The sequence below is a fragment of the Brachyhypopomus gauderio genome, chromosome 8 (genome assembly GCF_052324685.1).
Source record: "Brachyhypopomus gauderio isolate BG-103 chromosome 8, BGAUD_0.2, whole genome shotgun sequence".
Lineage (NCBI taxonomy): Eukaryota > Metazoa > Chordata > Actinopteri > Gymnotiformes > Hypopomidae > Brachyhypopomus > Brachyhypopomus gauderio.
The window spans coordinates 6,352,708-6,370,728 of NC_135218.1; the positions used below are offsets into that span (position 1 = coordinate 6,352,708).

General features: G+C 46.0%; 1 protein-coding gene across 1 annotated transcript in view; it reads right to left on the reverse strand.

Annotated features, from left to right (window-relative positions):
- LOC143521129 (contactin-3-like) overlaps positions 1 to 18,021 on the reverse strand; it is a 71,729-nt gene continuing 53,708 nt past the window's right edge. Inside the window, exons 6-10 of the mRNA XM_077013690.1 lie at positions 8,465 to 8,668; positions 7,471 to 7,573; positions 7,117 to 7,301; positions 3,559 to 3,698; positions 1 to 150 (exon numbers count right to left, since the gene is read on the reverse strand). Coding sequence (XP_076869805.1) covers positions 1 to 150; positions 3,559 to 3,698; positions 7,117 to 7,301; positions 7,471 to 7,573; positions 8,465 to 8,668 — 782 coding nt within the window. The remainder of the gene's footprint in view (positions 151 to 3,558; positions 3,699 to 7,116; positions 7,302 to 7,470; positions 7,574 to 8,464; positions 8,669 to 18,021) is intronic.

Genomic DNA, 18,021 nt, shown 5'->3' on the forward strand with positions numbered 1-18,021 from the left:
TTATTGGATCAGGAGCTTACCGATGACCCTGAGCTCCGCGTTGGAATATACCTCCCCGTGCTTGTTCCCCGCCACGCACTGGTAGACTCCGGCGTCGGACAGTGCCAGGCGGCTGATGGACAGGGCCCCATTAACCACCTGCACCCTCTCCTGTTGAGTACAAAGACAATTAAGGGTCTTTTACCGAGATTGCTAATCTGCATAAAAGCGGTCGGCATCCGGGAGCGTGAATTACGTTTGTGTGCTGATGGACGCAGCCGTCCGTAAATCGTGCTGTTTGTTGCTAATGGTTGGGGGGGGGGGGGGGGGGGGGGGGGGGGGTAAGGGAGTGAGAAGGTGGAGGGTACACTGGTGGAAAAAATCACCGTAATAAATCTGTATTTATTACTGCCTATATTGCACCATAGTGTTTTCCAGAGCACTGCTAAAGCTTTGATGCTCTTTTGGTAAGAGGAGAGATGAGAGAGAGAGAGAGAGAGATGAGAGAGAGAGAGAGAGAGAGAGAGAGAGAGAGAGAGAGAGAGGAGAGAGAGGAGAGAGAGAGAGAGAGAGAGTTGGATGTGGAGGACTTAGGTAGGTGAACTGGGCTTATATATTTAAGATGACTTTTATGGTATCTCCATTACGCTCTGAACAATGGGGTATCTCGAGGATGTGTCCTCATATTAGATCTACCCACATGTTTGATGAGTGTCTCTCTTGTGTATCATTAAATAAGAATAGATCATGTTTTACACACCTAAAATCTATGAGATATCTGGAGGTGTCATTAGGCTAAATTTGACATTGTTATGGTATGACTTGGTACAGAAACTGCTACAACTGTTTTCCAGGCTTCCAAAAATAAAATCATGCAAAAAACCATCATAAACTCTAGGTCCACCATGTATGTTTTAGACACCTGTATCTAACTCACATTACCATTCTCTGTATCTCCGCCCTTGATCTCACGTCTTTCTGCAGACCTTGTCCGGTAATGCTGTTAGCGTGCTTTTCCGACAGCACCTGTGGTCGGGAAGGGTTGGGCCTACCCTCAATCAAAGCCTCGCCCGTTAATCTGGCACAGTCACGCGGGAGGTACTCGCACGGCGATGTGCTCCACCCACCGTGGCGAGCGAGAACGAACCCGCTGGCGTAGACACGTGTGTCAGTCTAGCGCGGCTCAGCTAGCGCTGTTAATAAACCGTGACAGTGTTCTTACATCAGCAGTTCTGCGTGGAGGGGGACCCGAGGGGGGCGGGTGGGCGGGGGGGGGCACACGTAGGCCTTGTGCTGAATTAAAGTGATCGGCAACGTTGGGTCACTTCAGAGCGGCTGGCAGCAACATCTGTGCTGTGGCAGTGCGGACACTGTGGCAATAACATGTGACTTTGGGAAGAACAATAATACAAGTGCACATGTGGGTTCCCTTGATTACCACCAGGTTAGCTTAGCTTAGCAGCTAACACATCTCCTTAATAAATACCACCCCCATATGAGCAGAGCTTCCACAGGAAGCTCCTGAGATTGACCAAGAGCAGCCCTGAACAGGTCACCTTCGCAATGCTATATTCCAGCACACAGGGCGCAATGAAAAAGGTCCCGATTGATTAAGCATAATAAAACGACAGCGAATGGCGGAACTTGACGCTTCCTACTTAAGCAACATCAGTGACCTTTAGTTATCAGATTGATTAGGCTGCTGATGTTGACAATGACATTTGGAAATTGCAATACTCCTGCATTGATTAATTCATTTATTTGACTGAGAAGCAGTGGCACAGTATACCTTTCTGATGCAAAATTCAAGGACCCCAGCCCAATCAGGCGTTTAGCATTTCGCTGGCAGAATATTAGTCGATATAATACACACCCACGTGCACACACACACACACACATATATATAATCTGATTCGAGGTAAGTAACTGCAGCGTACTTAGGTAATATACGTAGTGATATTTTAAAATTGTAGTAAAGTACATAAAGTCTCCAGAGAACCAGGATGTTTCGGACAGAGGCGTGATGACCTCTGTGCTTCATGTGTGGCTTGACTCCACATATGTGTTATATATACACACACACACACACACACACACACACACACACACACACACACACACACACACACACACACACACACACACACACACACACACACACACAAAATGAAACACAGTGATCAAAAGTGGGATATATAGAAATTTGCAGGTGTTGTGAGGTCAATGTGAAAAGCCAGTGAAGAGCTTTCCTGAATCTTGGTATTAAGACCAGGATTAAGTTTATAATGAGCAATGACATTAATACCTCTAATAGCCCTGAAACATTCTGCTGAAGGTTGAACATTTCTTTCGATTAAGCACAAAGAAACCAACTGACAGAATGCTAATTATGCATTGCTAAGAGCAACACAAAAGTGATGGTGGAAAGAAAGACGTCTTTTGTTGGGTATTCATCAGAAATATAGTCCCACTTCACTGATATATACACTATATATATATATATATATATATATATATATATATATATATATATATAATCCTTAGATGGATCAATGCAATTGCATACTGTGCATTGAAGGAAATTTCCATAAAGTGTGTTTATTTATTTATTACATCTATGCTGTACCGAGGATCCAGCGATCAATCTCTACTGAATAATGCTGCATCCTAATGGCAGAACTCGGTTAGAATTCTGGGAAGTGGAGTCTTTTGTAAATGCATCACTCTACAGGCCAATAACTCATCCAAGGAGTCAACAAACAGTGGGTGAATATTACCAAGGGTTGTGTTACGTTTAGAGAGACAAAAGTGAATCACAGTTTATTGTATTCCAGTGAATTGCTATAATAGAGAGAAAAAAGCAGGAAGAGCATGTTTAGTAGACAGTAAAGGTTTATAAGCCCACTCTTCCATTGGCCTGTAGGGAAAACAGGATTAAATTCTGCTCTCTGAGTTCACAGATTTAATGGAAGATCACTGTGTCTCTGTCATCATTGTGTTCTAGGATGAGTATATCATGCTGTAGATTGTCTGGTGCTAACTACAAGAGGCCACATTTAAACAACTGTATTCAATGGAATACAAACATTAAATAGAAATGTATGAATGTTTTTCATAGCATTTCTAGCTCATCGTCAAGGGGAAGGTACATTGGTTAAAATCTTCCAAGGAAATCAAGCTGCCTTGTTGATTACAAGCCCTTTTGAGTGTGCATTGTCAGCCATTGGCCTTTGTTCACTGGATGGACTTGTAAGAAATGAGGACAGAACCTCCCAAAGCTCATCACATCTCACACTGGTCCGTGAGACAGGCCTCGCTGCCATATTTGGCTGTCAAAGAAGCCTTGGAGTCAAACGGCAGGACATCGGGTAAGACGGGACATGAGATCCTGACTACCGTACCTTTAGTAAGAAGGTGAGATTGCTAATAAGCCACAGTTCTGGCACACTGCGTCAAATATACTGTGCGGTACCTTGTAGTCATGAGTCAGAGAGAGAGAGAGAGAGAGAGAGAGAGAGAGAGAGAGAGAGAGAGAGAGAGAGAGAGAGAGAGAGAGAGAGAGAGAGAGAGATGACAAACCTCAGTGGGCTCCAGGTTTTCTCCATTCTTCATCCATCTGTAGGAGGGCTTGGGTTTGCCTGTAGCCATACACTCCCACACCAGAGAGTCATCGATGGCCTTCTGCACGTCCTGCGGTTTTTCAATAAGCTGAGGCGGAGCTGCACGCCACCACGGAGACAGAGGCAGAGAAAGGACAGGGAGTCAAACCAGGCCTTGCTCTTTGCCCAGCTGATACGTACACAAACAAACAAACAAACACAGGTGCACATAAACAAAGCTAAATGGCCGTGTGGTGTTTACAGGATGGAGCAGACCCCACACCGTGCCGCGTCGTGAGGCGTGTTGCAGCTGCCCTGCCATAGCGGAGGCCATGGTGACCATTATTTGTGTCAAAGGAAAGCAACAGCAAAAACAACTGCTATGAAAATAATAAAAAGAGATGCTGGGATTTTGTGCTTCACTCCACTGCATTGCGAACGCCGTAGAAGAGACGCTAATCTCTACACTTTCGTCTGCACGTGGGTCGAACCATAAACTAGTTCACTCGATGCCATTAAAGTAAATTATGCTTTAATTATACATGAGTTGTATTGATTTCTATCTTTTAAAGGCATGTAACTCAAACCTGGTTAATAATTGAGCAAAAAACCCAAGAGCACACTCAGAACATCCTTTATGGACATGCTTCCTGTTGGGAAATAAAGACATAAATAAATTGCAGAAATAAATAACTTGCATAACTCAGACAGATAGATAGACAGATGCCGGAGGTCAGTTTCATGTATTTGCGTATTGCATTATAGCTCCATCAAGACAGATGACTCGAGCTGTTGTATTTCACCACATCCATCAGAATTACGCGACAGTGTCCGAGAACGAAACAGAAAGATGAGGATGTCTTCCGCACGGCGGGTACACGGCGGCCCTGCTGTTGGTGTTGTTGGCATGCAGCCTCTCCAAGCTTTCGCAACTCCTGTGTTATTGTTTGGGTTCTCCTCTCTCTCCTCCCTACCCTTGCTCTGTCTATCTCGCAGCCGCTAGGAGAGTATCGACTTTCAGCCCCCGCTGCCTAAATTAAGCACGGCAGCCCGACAGCTGGGTAAGCCCAATACCAGACAGAGACAGCTGGGTAAGCCCAATACCAGGCTCGGCCCCTCCAGAGCACCCGCACACCTAGCGGTTTTTGCCTAGCAAAGAAACTGCAGGTCAGCCTAATTGGAATAAGTGCGGTGGGGAGCGTGGTCCGCGGGCTAACCCTAGGTTTGATTTGACATGTCCCGGAATGTACGTTTGCCTTTCGACAGCTTTTTTTTTTTTGTACCCCAGCACACTGCGGCTTGCCAGGAATATCACAGCCATGCTAAAATGCACAATTAATAGGCTTCCTTTTCAGGTGGCTTTTGAATATCATGAAAAGGCTGCTGTCACTCTCGCCTTCCGAACCAAGCGGGGAAAGCGCTAATCGAGCCGACTCCTGCGGAGAGGGGTGGGCGGACGCCCGCGCTCCGTAGCTGTCGGCGAGGGAGAGTGTGTCCCCCTTCGCCTCACCACCGCTGGTGGAAGTGATAAACATGAGATACACTTATCGATCTGCGCATTCCCGGGCTCTGCTGACGAATGTCTTGCAGGCCTAATTCCACGGGACTTCAAAATAAGATTACAGATTTTTATCACCTGGCTCAGAGAGAAGAGGGGAGAGAGAGAGAGAGAGAGAGAGAGAGAGAGAGAGAGAGAGAGAGAGAGAGAGAGAGAAAGGGGGAGAGAGAATGAGAGAAAGAGTAAGAGAGAGAGAGGGGAGAGAGAGAGTGAGGGTGAGGGGAGAAAGAGACAGAAGGGGGAGAGAGAATGAGAGAGAGAGAGAGTAAGAGAGAGAGAGGGAGAGAGAGAGAGAGAGAGAGAGAGAGAGAGAGAGAGAGAGAGAGAGAGAGAGAGAGAGAGAGAGAGAGAACTGAGAAAAAAGGACTACGGCCAGTACACAAGCTAATTCTACTTAAAACAGCATTCTCTGCTATTTGGCTACACATGCACCAAAGGGTCTGTTGTTTGTTATTTACTGACCAGTGGTACTTTGAAGCCACTTGTAAATAACAGCAAATTGTTTAATGCACAGAATGAGTTATAACCACTGGATGACCGTGGCTGACTTATAGGCCAAGAAGGGAGGGAACCCAATTGATGAGAGTGCGGGTGATGCTGAAGGAATATCAAGGCGAACCCTCGTAAATTATCAACCCACCTCCAAACGAACGGAGGCAAGTAGATTACAAGGGTGTGCGCATCAGCAAAATACAATCCTGTCAAAAAAGAAATAAATAAACAAATAAAAAATATTGGCTTCGTGACAGGGTTATGCTAGCCTTGTCCAACTTAGGGCTCCTTTTCTAATGAACCCAATTGTATAAATCAGGGCTAACATGCATTTTATGCTAATTCTTTAGTTCAATCACAGGTCTTTTTTTCGATGAACCTGTCCCGTCGCATGCACATGTCACGGAGAATATAAACAATAAGACAACGAGGCTAATAAAACATTCATCTCCGCGCAGGCTATTCCTGTAAATGGGCCATTGGGCATCGGTAGTGGCGGCAGCGTAGCTAATGCCCCAGTGCCAGCGAGCGCTCCCATAACGGGAGGATAAATGCCACTGCTCCCTTGCCTACAGGTACGTACTTAATAGGGAGCTGTCTCATATGAACAATGCAGCGGAGCCGGTGTGGCGGTGGGGGGGAAAAAGGTCGCGAACCCTTCATTTGAAACTCCATATTAAACATGCTTCTGTTCATATGCCTGCTGGCCGGTTATCCATCGATTGGAGCACAAGGGTCTGGTCATACACAGTGAAAGGCACAGTTTTTACCATTCAGAAATATATTCTGTTGAAACAGACTATAGAACAAATGTGCAGTAATGTTTAACGTGCAGTTTGTAGAATGCAGACGTACATTACTGTGAATTCAGTTTTTCACTCACAGGCAAACTACAGCCCTTCTGGCTTCAAGATGTTTACCAAACAGTGACTTCAAACAGGCACGTAATACTTTAAATATTTCATAATTTCCTCCATTACTGAGACAGTATAGTGTGGATTAAAGAATTTCTTCAAAGGGTTTGCAAAGTAAATAATGTAAAGGAACAGATTAAAATAAACCTGAAATTAATACACAAACAAATTCCAGAGGCATATAATCAGAGTCAACAGAAATAATATTACAGAATGAACAGAATAATTCAGATCCAGGTGCTGTGTTTCACTGGGTATTCCTGGCATATGCGCCCCTAAGAGAGCGGAGTGGAGAACACTATAACAACTGATCTAGAGTTGACGTGGATGTCAGGCCCGGTGTCATCTAGCAGTGCAGTCAAGCGAACACGCACAACCACGCAAGATCAAGACCAAGGTCGTCTCGTTCTTTTTAATCTGGATTAAAATATATTATAGGGCCTTATGGCTTGAAAGCTTTAATCATTTTTGATGTGCTGGTGATATGTAGGGTCGCCCACTCTCCTCCTTACGCTGATTTCCTGATGGCTGCCATTCGTAGTCAAATGTTTGTGCGGCTCGTGGGTGGCTTTACCGTAGAAGGAGAGCTTTCCCTGCACCGAGTTCCTGCCTTTCGGGTTCTCAGTGACGCACTCGTAGACGCCGGCGTCCTCCGGCTGGAAGTACGGTATCTCCAGGACACCACTGACTTTCCTCATGTCCACCTTGCGAGAAAAGGGAACCCCGTCTACACGGCGCCACGTTATAGAAGGGGCCGGACTAGGGGGAGAGAAAGGCGGGGCATCATGAGGAAAATGGCAGGAATTGCCAAATTAGGTCAGAATGCGCAACAATTCTATTCCATTCTATTTATCTGACTCATTAATTTATTCCCCCACACCCCAAAGGTCAGCCTTTTGCAAATCATTATGTTTATGTTGACACTTACTTTCCCAACGCAAAGCACTCCAGATTCACCGTGGAGCCTTTGGCTACCTGGACCACCTCTGGAAACTGTACTTCAATTTTTGGTTCATACTCCCCCATAACACCTGATGAAGGAAGCGTTGGTTGAAAGACCCGTCATCATCTCACCGATGTCTCCTGAGATGCAGGCGCCATAGTTTCATTACTTCTGCGAATGTGACTGTGTATGGTCACATTCACACTAGCGCGTTTGATGTTGGCCATCCATCGATCCATTGTGATTCATTTAGTGATGGAGTAAAATATCTTGTTAAAAACAGTAGCTGCTTCACAGTAAGGTTCTTAGTGACACAATGTAAGTGCGTTGTACCTAGCACTAACAACTAGGTACAATATGTAGTATGCAAGCAAGCAACCAATGCATCGTTTGGCTTCTCTAGTGTACTTTAACATAACCACATTCATTAGAGCTTACAATATTAAATTGATGTGAAATTATGAGCTGCTGTGATATGATATTTGGCCATTCCTTTATAGAAGCCCTAGCGAATTGGACTAATCTTAGTTGTTAACCCATGACTCAGGAAACCCACAATTAGATCAGCACAGGACAAATGACCTTTCCATTCGAGGAACTTTGATAATGCCAGCCTACAGGGCAACAAAACATGTGTATGGTAGGTTATCTTAAATTTTGCAAAGAAACCGCTCATTAACCTTTGAGTATGGTTTGTATACCACGAATAACAAATAAATAAAAATAAATGAAATGATTACAAAAAATCCTGCTTTTGCCTTTGCCTTTAATTCTAATTCAAATCCTCTAAAGCAGGGTTTATCTGTCACTCAATAAAAGTCATAAAGGATTTAATGTCAATGTTCAGTCACATGCCCATACTGTTACTAGTTTACTGTAACAATAACAACAATATCCATAATGTCAACAACAACAACAAAAATAGTAACAGAAAGAAGAAAAAGAAATGAAAGACTCCATGGCTCCCATGTTGACTCACCGTCAGTGCGCAGAATAAGCGGAGTGGGCGGGCCGTGCACATGGGTTTTGGTGACAGTATTGGTCACGACACAAGTGTAGTTGCCCACATCAGATGGCTCCACCTTGGCAATATACAGGTTCCCTGTCTCCTGGGACACAAACCTTCGCACATCCTGTTTCACGAACGATGGATACTCGTTAAAAATCCAGCTGAACGTCAACGCTGTCGAGAGAAGGGGGGCGGGGGGGGGGGGGTTGGGGGGGTTAGCGCAAAATTTGGCACTTAATGTGAATTGAAAAAAATATAAAGAGGTCATTTCACAGCTTGGAAACCAGAGTATGTCGTGACATTTTCTCCTCTCCACTGAATCTAAATGGCAGAAGTCAGCACTGCACATGAATCTTCTCCCTCCCCTGAGTTGCTAAATTAGCATTGGGGCTACATGCTAGGGTGAAAATTAATCAGGCTGTGGAGGGTTGTGGGGCTTGGGGGGTGAAAATTAATGACAGAAAAGGATAAGCAGCATCCTGCCTTTATTTGGCTTCCAGTGAAGAGGAGAGCAGATCTACTGTTTAAAATCTTAAAAGAATCTTTAAAGATCTTTAAAATCTTTCTCTTGTTATTGTGCTTATAAAATACTTCAAATCCCATTGTTTTGCCTACTTAGCTGTTTAATAAGAAAAAAATATATTTCAGTGAATAAAGAGCATCAAAATGTGTTCTATGTGAGCAACAGAGATGGAACAATGTTACTCAATCGATAGATAGATAGATAGATAGATAGATAGATAGATAGATGTCAAATGTAGACTGTAATGAAATGTAACACTTTGTGATCCCCATTGTAAGAAGATGTGCAATGACACAAAAGACATTCTCTTTGGGAAAAGTGATAATGATGTGTGACGCAGCATGAGTAGAACCAGTAGAACTGTACAACCTGAAACCATATGGTAGGATCTATATAAATACATACATAAGTGATATATAACGTGTGATATGTAACATACATACATATGGACTATGTGTTGACCATGACTTATGACCAATTGACCATCTTGTATTCAGTCTTAAGATTGAGGAGTAAGGACTTCAACTCATGTGGCTATACCTTCCACATGAACAACGTAATAAGACATTCAGTGTGCATCCTGCAAAAATAATATAAAATCTAAAAAGTTATACACTGCTTCCTATGATTCACCATTCCACATAGTTCCTGGTATGTAGGCGCAACGGGCCAGGCTCTCACTCTGGGCAGCAAGCTAGTTTAATTCACACTAAAGAGGTCCTGCAAACAATTCTGCCAGGAATCCTGTTGACCTGTAGTTGGCACTCTTCATAGCCATTCTCCTTCAAGAAATGGCAGCATACACTTAATGTCGTAGTGGAAGGTCACCTTACCAGCACCAAATCGGAAGGTCACCCGAGCAGCACAAAGAACACATCCAGACACGTGACCTTTGGGAGTTTCAACTGCTTAGCTTTGTTGCTGATTCAATTACCTATTGTGGCTGCCAGTCTTGGTTCTTCAGTCAAGAGGGAAGAAACAAAAGGCCTGAAAGTAGTCTAGAATATCAGAGCACGATCTGAGTTGACGAAGACAACTGTTTTCTTTTGGAAAAAGATAGCTAAATAGAGAAGTTCTGTTCTCGGAACCTCCAAGGTTCTAAAAGAATTAAGTACTGCATTAGGATCTAACAAAAGGCCACATTAAGTACAGAGGACGTACAAGTTTCCCCTCGTATATTGATGAATGAAAAATACTGTTTTGAACTTGCATCAGTCTCTGTTAGCCGGATCGCTGTCGCAGACCTGTAGTGCTACCTCGTGTGTCCCTATGAGGCAGAGTATCATCAAATCAAATCAAGTAACTGCAGTGATTATGACATGACCTCAATTTTCATTGCATCTCTATCATTTTTATGTTGATGAAAGTACAAGCATAAGACATGTAAAAACAAAAGATTCATTTGGAAATGTATTGTAGGTTTTAAATGCATAAAAGCATTTCCTGGTACTATTAATATTATTTTATGTTCAGTTGATTTGTTGCAAAGTTCAATAAGCACAGGAAATTTACTATTCCTTTAAGAGACCTATTTTGTGTCATGCTGTTTGACTAAATGTAGATCAAGTTTTATGCATGTGATGTACTTAATGACAGGTTCTGAGAAATAATGATTAATGAATCAGTCAGAAGAAGAAATGTTCCATGTTTGTTCTGTTTGTTGATTAAACTGAGTGCTAACTCACTTCACAGAGCACTTTGGAGTGTGGGTGTCACTGATGTGAAATGGCTAGTCACTGTGTTGGTACATGACGTACACTTTAAAAGAATAAAATACAAACAAAAGTCAGTTGTCCTACAAAGACCGTCAGAGGACAACACAGCCAACTACAAAGATGGTTCTCGCTGTTAGTAACGCTTGGAACGGGATTTGAGTTCGGCAAGGAACTGTACAGGGCACACAGAGGACCCAGTCACGATGTGAGGCCAGTCTGAAAAAGTACAAAAACGGTGTGTCAGAAGAACGGTCCCTGGGTGTGTAGAAGCTCCACCATGAGGGAATCATCAGGTTGAACTAGGCCATCATCTACAGCTCCTAAACCTCTACACTTTGTACACTTCTACACGTCTACACTATCTACTTCCACAGTATCTACACTACTACACTATCTGCACTACCACATGTCTATTTCCAGAGTATCTTCACTTTTACACTATCTACACGGCTACATGTCTACACTATCACATTTCTACACTATCTACACTTCTTCAAATGCAGAGTTCAGGTCCGAGCCAGAGTCACACCTTGGCTAGTCAGAGTTCTATTTAAATTTCTACTTTGTTACAAGATCAGTGTAACGTTTGTGACGGGCAGGCATGACGCAATTGCAGAATTTAAAGGGTTTTAATGAAAAGAGAGACAAACACGACTAACCACAGAAGGCAGAGGGAGCTAGGCTAACGATAGGGAGGTAACACCAACGACACGGATAAGTTAAACTACAGAGAAACGTGAACGCAAAAACCACAATGGACCTAGAACTACGAAACATATATGAGGGGAGGTATACAATGAGGGGAGCGATGATGCTGGGACAACAACAGCGTAGACTATGAACTAAACAGACAAGGAATTATAAACTACAAGAGATTACCTAAGACGAGTAACAAACACGAAGTAAACACAAGCATGAAACACGGGGGGGAAACCAAACCAACACACAAAGACTAGAAACAAAACAGAGAGGTTACAAGGGCAAAGGCATGAACAGAAAGCAAGGTACAACTGGGGAACAAGGAGGAACTTACGTACAGGGAATGACCGACAAGGGAATGAAACACTCGGGGTTCTTTATACACAGAGACAAGACGGTGAAACGAGACTCAGGTGTGTGGGCACGAACGAGGGGGCGTGACAGACAGAGGGAGGAACGAATGGGAGCGGGGAGCTAGGCGGGACCAGGGAGGAGGGAGGGGCTGGACGTGACATAACCCCCCCTCAAGGCGTGCAACTCCGGGGCACGCCAACCAGGGAGGGCCGGACAGACGCTGGGGACAGAGACACCATGACACAGAGGGAAACGAACGGGCGAGGCCGGGGCAGGGACAACAGACACGAGGCAGGATGGAGACAACGGCCCGGACTCCAGACGTATGGGAGGACCGGGACAAGGACTGGGCGGTGACGTGGGAAAGGGACCAGACGGCACAGGACAGGGGGTCGACACAGGAGGCGGGACCAAGGGAGCTGGACAAGATGGGGTCAAGGGCACAGGACCGGACACCAGGGAGGACTGAGATGCAGAGGCAAACAGGTGGAGGACGACAGAGACAGGGACGGGAACAAAGTGGGTGACGATCTGCGGAACAGAGACGGGAACAGGGACATGGAGGACACTACCACGCATGGACACAGGGACAGGCACGTGGACGCGGACAGAGACGCACACAGGAACGGGGACCAACAGGAAACCAGGGAGGGGACAGGGCAAAAGAGGGAACACAGGCGAGTGTAAAACAGGGTTAACATGAGTGTCAGTGTCTGAACAGTTCAGCCTGGAGCCAGCCCCAGGCCCACAGGCGGGCAAGGCAGTCACTGGGGGGGCTGGCGTAAGCTGAGGAGTGTCCTGGGGAGCCGGTGGAGTGCCCAGGGGGGCCGGGCGTGCAGCTGAGACAGGCGGGGCCCGCTGGCGTGCAGCGGGAACAGGCGGGGCCCGCTGGCGGGGAGCGGGAACAGGCGGGGCCCGCTGGCGGGGAGCGGGAACAGGCGGGGCCCGCTGGCGGGCAGCGGGAGCAGGCGGGCGCCGCTGGCGGGCAGCGGGAGCAGGCGGGCGCCGCTGGCGGGCAGCGGGAGCAGGCGGGCGCCGCTGGCGGGCAGCGGGAGCAGGCGGGTCGCCGAGCAGACGTCATCGGCGGGCGTGGCAGCCGGAGCGACGTCATCGGCGGGCGTGACCGCCGGAGCGACGTCATCGGCGGGCGTGACCGCCGGAGCGACGTCATCGGCGGGCGTGACCGCCGGAGCGACGTCATCGGGTGGCCTGGTCACCGCACAGACGTCATCAGGGGGCGGAACCACCGGGCCGACGTCATCGGGGGGCGTGTCCACCGGGCCGACGTCATCGGGGGGCGTGTCCACCGGGCCGACGTCATCGGGGGGCGTGTCCACCGGGCCGACGTCATCGGGGGGCGTGTCCACCGGGCCGACGTCATCGGGGGGGCGTGTCCACGCTGACGTCATCGGGGGGCGTGATCGCCATGCTGACGTCATCGGGGGGCGTGATCGCCACGCTGACGTCATCACGGGCCCGAGCTGGCCACTCCTGGGGTGAGTGGCCACTGCGTCCCCCCAAAAAATTCTTGGGGGGCCGTTGGGGAGTGGCTTCCAGGATGCGGTCATCGTAGGCTGGGAAGGCCGTGGCAGCGTCGTCGTGAGGCCGGGCGGCTGTGCAGGCGTCGTCGTGAGGCCGGGCGGCTGTGCAGGCGTCGTCGGGAGGTGTGGAGGTCTCGATCCCCCTACTGACCAACAGGTCAGCAGGTATCTCCCGTCGACACTGAGGGGCAGACTCATACACACCTCCACCAAACCTTTCACATAACGTCCGACAAAATCCCTTCACAGTCCATGCATCCGTAACCCGGTGCGCTAGGACGATGTTAGCCCACTCTAGGGCTTTTCCCTTTAATAGTGACCGCATGAATACGACCTGTATGCTCTCGGGTGGTGGGGGTACCGTGAGGAAACGCAAGTAACCCTCACATTGGAGGAGAAAGCTCCTGACTAATCCTTTCTCCCCGTCGTATACCTCAGGGACGAGACAGAGAGAGGGTAGCGCCACCGGTTTCCCCTCAGCGTCCTTTCCAAGCATAGCTTGGATAGAATCCAACTGCTCGTTGAAAGCGTCTCGGTCGAACGGTTGTGTAGACAGAACCACCGTGTTGTCATTCTGCTGCGTCGCGTTAAACGGGTCGGTCATTCTGTAACGTTTGTGACGGGCAGGCATGACGCAATTGCAGAATTTAAAGGGTTTTAATGAAAAGAGAGACAAACACGACTAACCACAGAAGGCAGAGGGAGCTAGGCTAACGATAGGGAGGTAACACCAACGACACGGATAAGTTAAACTACAGAGAAACGTGAACGCAAAAACCACAATGGACCTAGAACTACGAAACATATATGAGGGGAGGTATACAATGAGGGGAGCGATGATGCTGGGACAACAACAGCGTAGACTATGAACTAAACAGACAAGGAATTATAAACTACAAGAGATTACCTAAGACGAGTAACAAACACGAAGTAAACACAAGCATGAAACACGGGGGGGAAACCAAACCAACACACAAAGACTAGAAACAAAACAGAGAGGTTACAAGGGCAAAGGCATGAACAGAAAGCAAGGTACAACTGGGGAACAAGGAGGAACTTACGTACAGGGAATGACCGACAAGGGAATGAAACACTCGGGGTTCTTTATACACAGAGACAAGACGGTGAAACGAGACTCAGGTGTGTGGGCACTAACGAGGGGGCGTGACAGACAGAGGGAGGAACGAATGGGAGCGGGGAGCTAGGCGGGACCAGGGAGGAGGGAGGGGCTGGACGTGACAATCAGGAGGAGTAACACTACTGTGTTGGAGGGATGACAAACCTCCCTCCGCTGTGGCACGGGGTGAGTCTGGCTGTCAAGGGAACTGTAACCTGGACTTTGACTGGCAAGTAGAGAATCGGCTCCCTGTCAAATTTGTGCAATGAACACTTGAGGATTTAAAAGTTGTGGGCAGGTAAGCAACCAAAGAGCCGACCCCATCTACTGCTGGACTCTACCGTCCTTTACAACTTTGGCCAACAAGATTTCCATCTTTTGCTGCTGGGATTTAGAACTTTTGGCACTGGGATTTTGAATCTTTGCCACTGAGATCTTACTCTAGAATTCCTCAAAGGCTTGTGTTCAGCTGTGAAAGGAAAGCAAATTTTTCCTCAGGAAACCTGCATTTGTTTGTTTATTTTATAGACTGCTTGAAAATTATCCTTCAACAGTGCTACTTCCAGCAATGGTATGCTTTAAACCAGAGGTGTTAAAATCACAGTCCTCAACCTTTACATGAATTCAGTTACCAGTTACACAAATCTTTTAATCACCTACAGGGGATAACAAAATTCAGGACTGGATTTGGGTTTGAGGTCAAAATCTGAATACAATTGCTCTAAACGTTCCCAAAACAGAATGAAACACACCATGTGAATACAGCCCCCATGCCTTCAGTGACAGATCTATTTAAAAAAAGCTCTAATGTTGTAATGTTGTAATCAACAGTTCCCTGATCAACTTGCAGCTTGACAGCCTGTTTAACTGACAGGCATGTAGCATCTCCCTCTGCGAGCCCAATCAAGTCAGTTTGCTCATTAGCATGGTGATAATTACACAAAGCGGTCTTGGAGGACTCCTGCCTTTGCTCTCTCGATGTGCCTGGTCATTCATCACAGCACAATCCATAGTTGCAGACCTGGACCCTATCGTGCACAGAGAACTAGAGCAGGCTTCTCCTGCTGCGTTCCCCAGGGTGGGTTCGCTGGTGTCCTGAGGGTGAAGGGAAACACAAAAGCAAACAGAACAATCGAGAGGCACAGAGGCCTGAGACATGATGAGAGGTGGAGGAAAAAAGGCTTCTGTTTCTTCTTCTTTTCTTCTCTTTCTCTATTCTATCTGTTCTCTCTCTATACAAACACACACTATATATATATAGTGTGTGTGTGTGTGTGTGTGTGTCCATGTGTGTGGCAATTTGCTGAGAGGAGATACAATAGCCTGCATACTGCATAAAGGTATTTCATGCTTGCAGAAACAATAGTTACATAGCAATATGCTACTACTACACACCAGCTGAAGTAGGCTGAGATTCAATCATCTTCTGATTCTTTTGTGTAACTGACTATCTCTTTTGGCCCCATTCAATGGCAATCTTGTCGTCACACATTCAGAAATACAGAGTCTCTAAGTAATTGGAGAGTACAGTGTTTTTATTTTTGACTCAAGCACACTGGACATCAGGCTAAGTGCAGAATGTCACACGTAATGTCCGGGTAGTACATCTAGTACATTTAGATGTAGCATGCACCTCTGGGGTCCGTTGCTGTTGATTACTTGAGCACCAAAGAAGCATAATCATATAAAACATAATCTGAATAAACCAACTGGAGCCAAAATATTGGGTGCGTCAAAATCAACATTCATCAACTAATTGCATCTTTGTTAAGAAGCAAGAACCAGTAAGTTTAATGACGGCAATCAACTTAGCATACCACAGAACCTGCTACGGTGGTCTTAATGTCGATGCTTAATGAAGATAGATTACTGTACTGCTCAATCTAATGCAAGCAACAAATATGTCAAGGACAATACACAAACACAAATCTCAGAGAACATAAGATGAAAACCACTATTAAACAAGACCAAGTCACACTTACTTAAAAAGTGCACACACACACACACACACACACACACACACACACACACACACACACACACACACACACACACAAACTGTTGCTTAGTGAAGGCAAACTATGGGGAAAAATCCCCACAATGCACCTGGGCATGTGTAGCTGCCAGTGGGACTGACTCACTTGTCAGCGCTGATGATGTAAGTGCAGGATGAGTTCTGAAGCAGACGGGGCATCTTCACTGCTCAGACAAACCCAAACCCTGCAAAACGTAATGCTTCACCTTACTGCAAAGCACTGAGCCAAAATACAGCAAAAAAAAAAATACCAAAGCCACTAGGGTCTTCTTCACGGAAATGGAACGCTCCTGCCTGAAAGTCAGCAGTGTGACCGGAGCTCCACTGTGTATGCATTTCACTTACTGAAGACAAAAGTGAAAACACAAAGCTCCCGAAACAAGCAGGAACAGGAAACAGACGCCTTACAGACAGGCTGGTGGGCAGAGTCTCACCAGGAACCCACCCAGTATCTGGGGATGCCTGTGCTTTATAGTCATGGTTTGACACTGTGATCTTGAACGTTTAATCATGGTTTGATTTGAGATCTAGTGTGTCGAAATAAAACAAACAAACCAAATCCTGACACTGTCCGATTACCTATAGAAAAAAATAGCATAGATATAACAAGATATTGAGTCATAAACTGTAAATCTAACCAATATCCCCTCCCCCCACATTATTATATAATTAACATCTAATCCCATAAATAATGTTCATAGTTACTTTATGATGGCAGGGGTGGAATAAAACAGCGAAAATATAAATAAATAAAAACAGCACTACTAAAGGACTCAGGAACACATGGTCATATTTTACACATGCATGAGCATCAGTGCTTTTCCAACTAGGTGCTCTTTCACAAAACTGACGTGTTCCCAAAAAGGAATTATGAATGATACATGAACTATTGGAAAAAGGAAAAAAAAAAAACTATGAGGATCTTTAGACTTTGCCCTAAAAACACGGTGTGCAGGGAAGCTTGAGTCTTCTCTCTGAGGAGAAGTCTGTCAGCTGCTGAGGAAATACAGTTCCCATTATGTCCACACTGCTGTGCTAGCAGAAAAAAGAACTGGTGAAGTCAACAAAGAATGAAAAGGGAAGAAAGTAGATCTTAAATGATTTGTGCAAATTCATAGGCAGTGTACTTGTGTGTGGTGTTGTGCTGTGCTGTGGGTGTGTATGGATATGTGTGTGTGTGTGTGTGTGTGTGTTTGCGTGTGTGGGTGTGTATGAATATGTATGTGTGTGTGTGTATGGATATGTATGTGTGTGTGTGTGTGTTTGTATGTATGGGTGTGTATGGATATGTATGTGTGTGTATGCATGTGTTTGTGTTGTGTGTGTGTTTGCATGTGTGGGTGTGTATGGACATGTGTGTGTGGGTGTGTGTGTGCGTGTGTATGGATATGTGTGTGTGTGTGTGTGTGTGCATGTGTTTGTGTGTGTGTTTGCATGTGTGGGTGTGTATGGATATGTACGTGTTTGTGTGTGTGTGTGTGTTTGCATGTGTGGGTGTGTATGGATATGTGTGTGTTTGTGTGTGTATGGATATGTGTGTGTG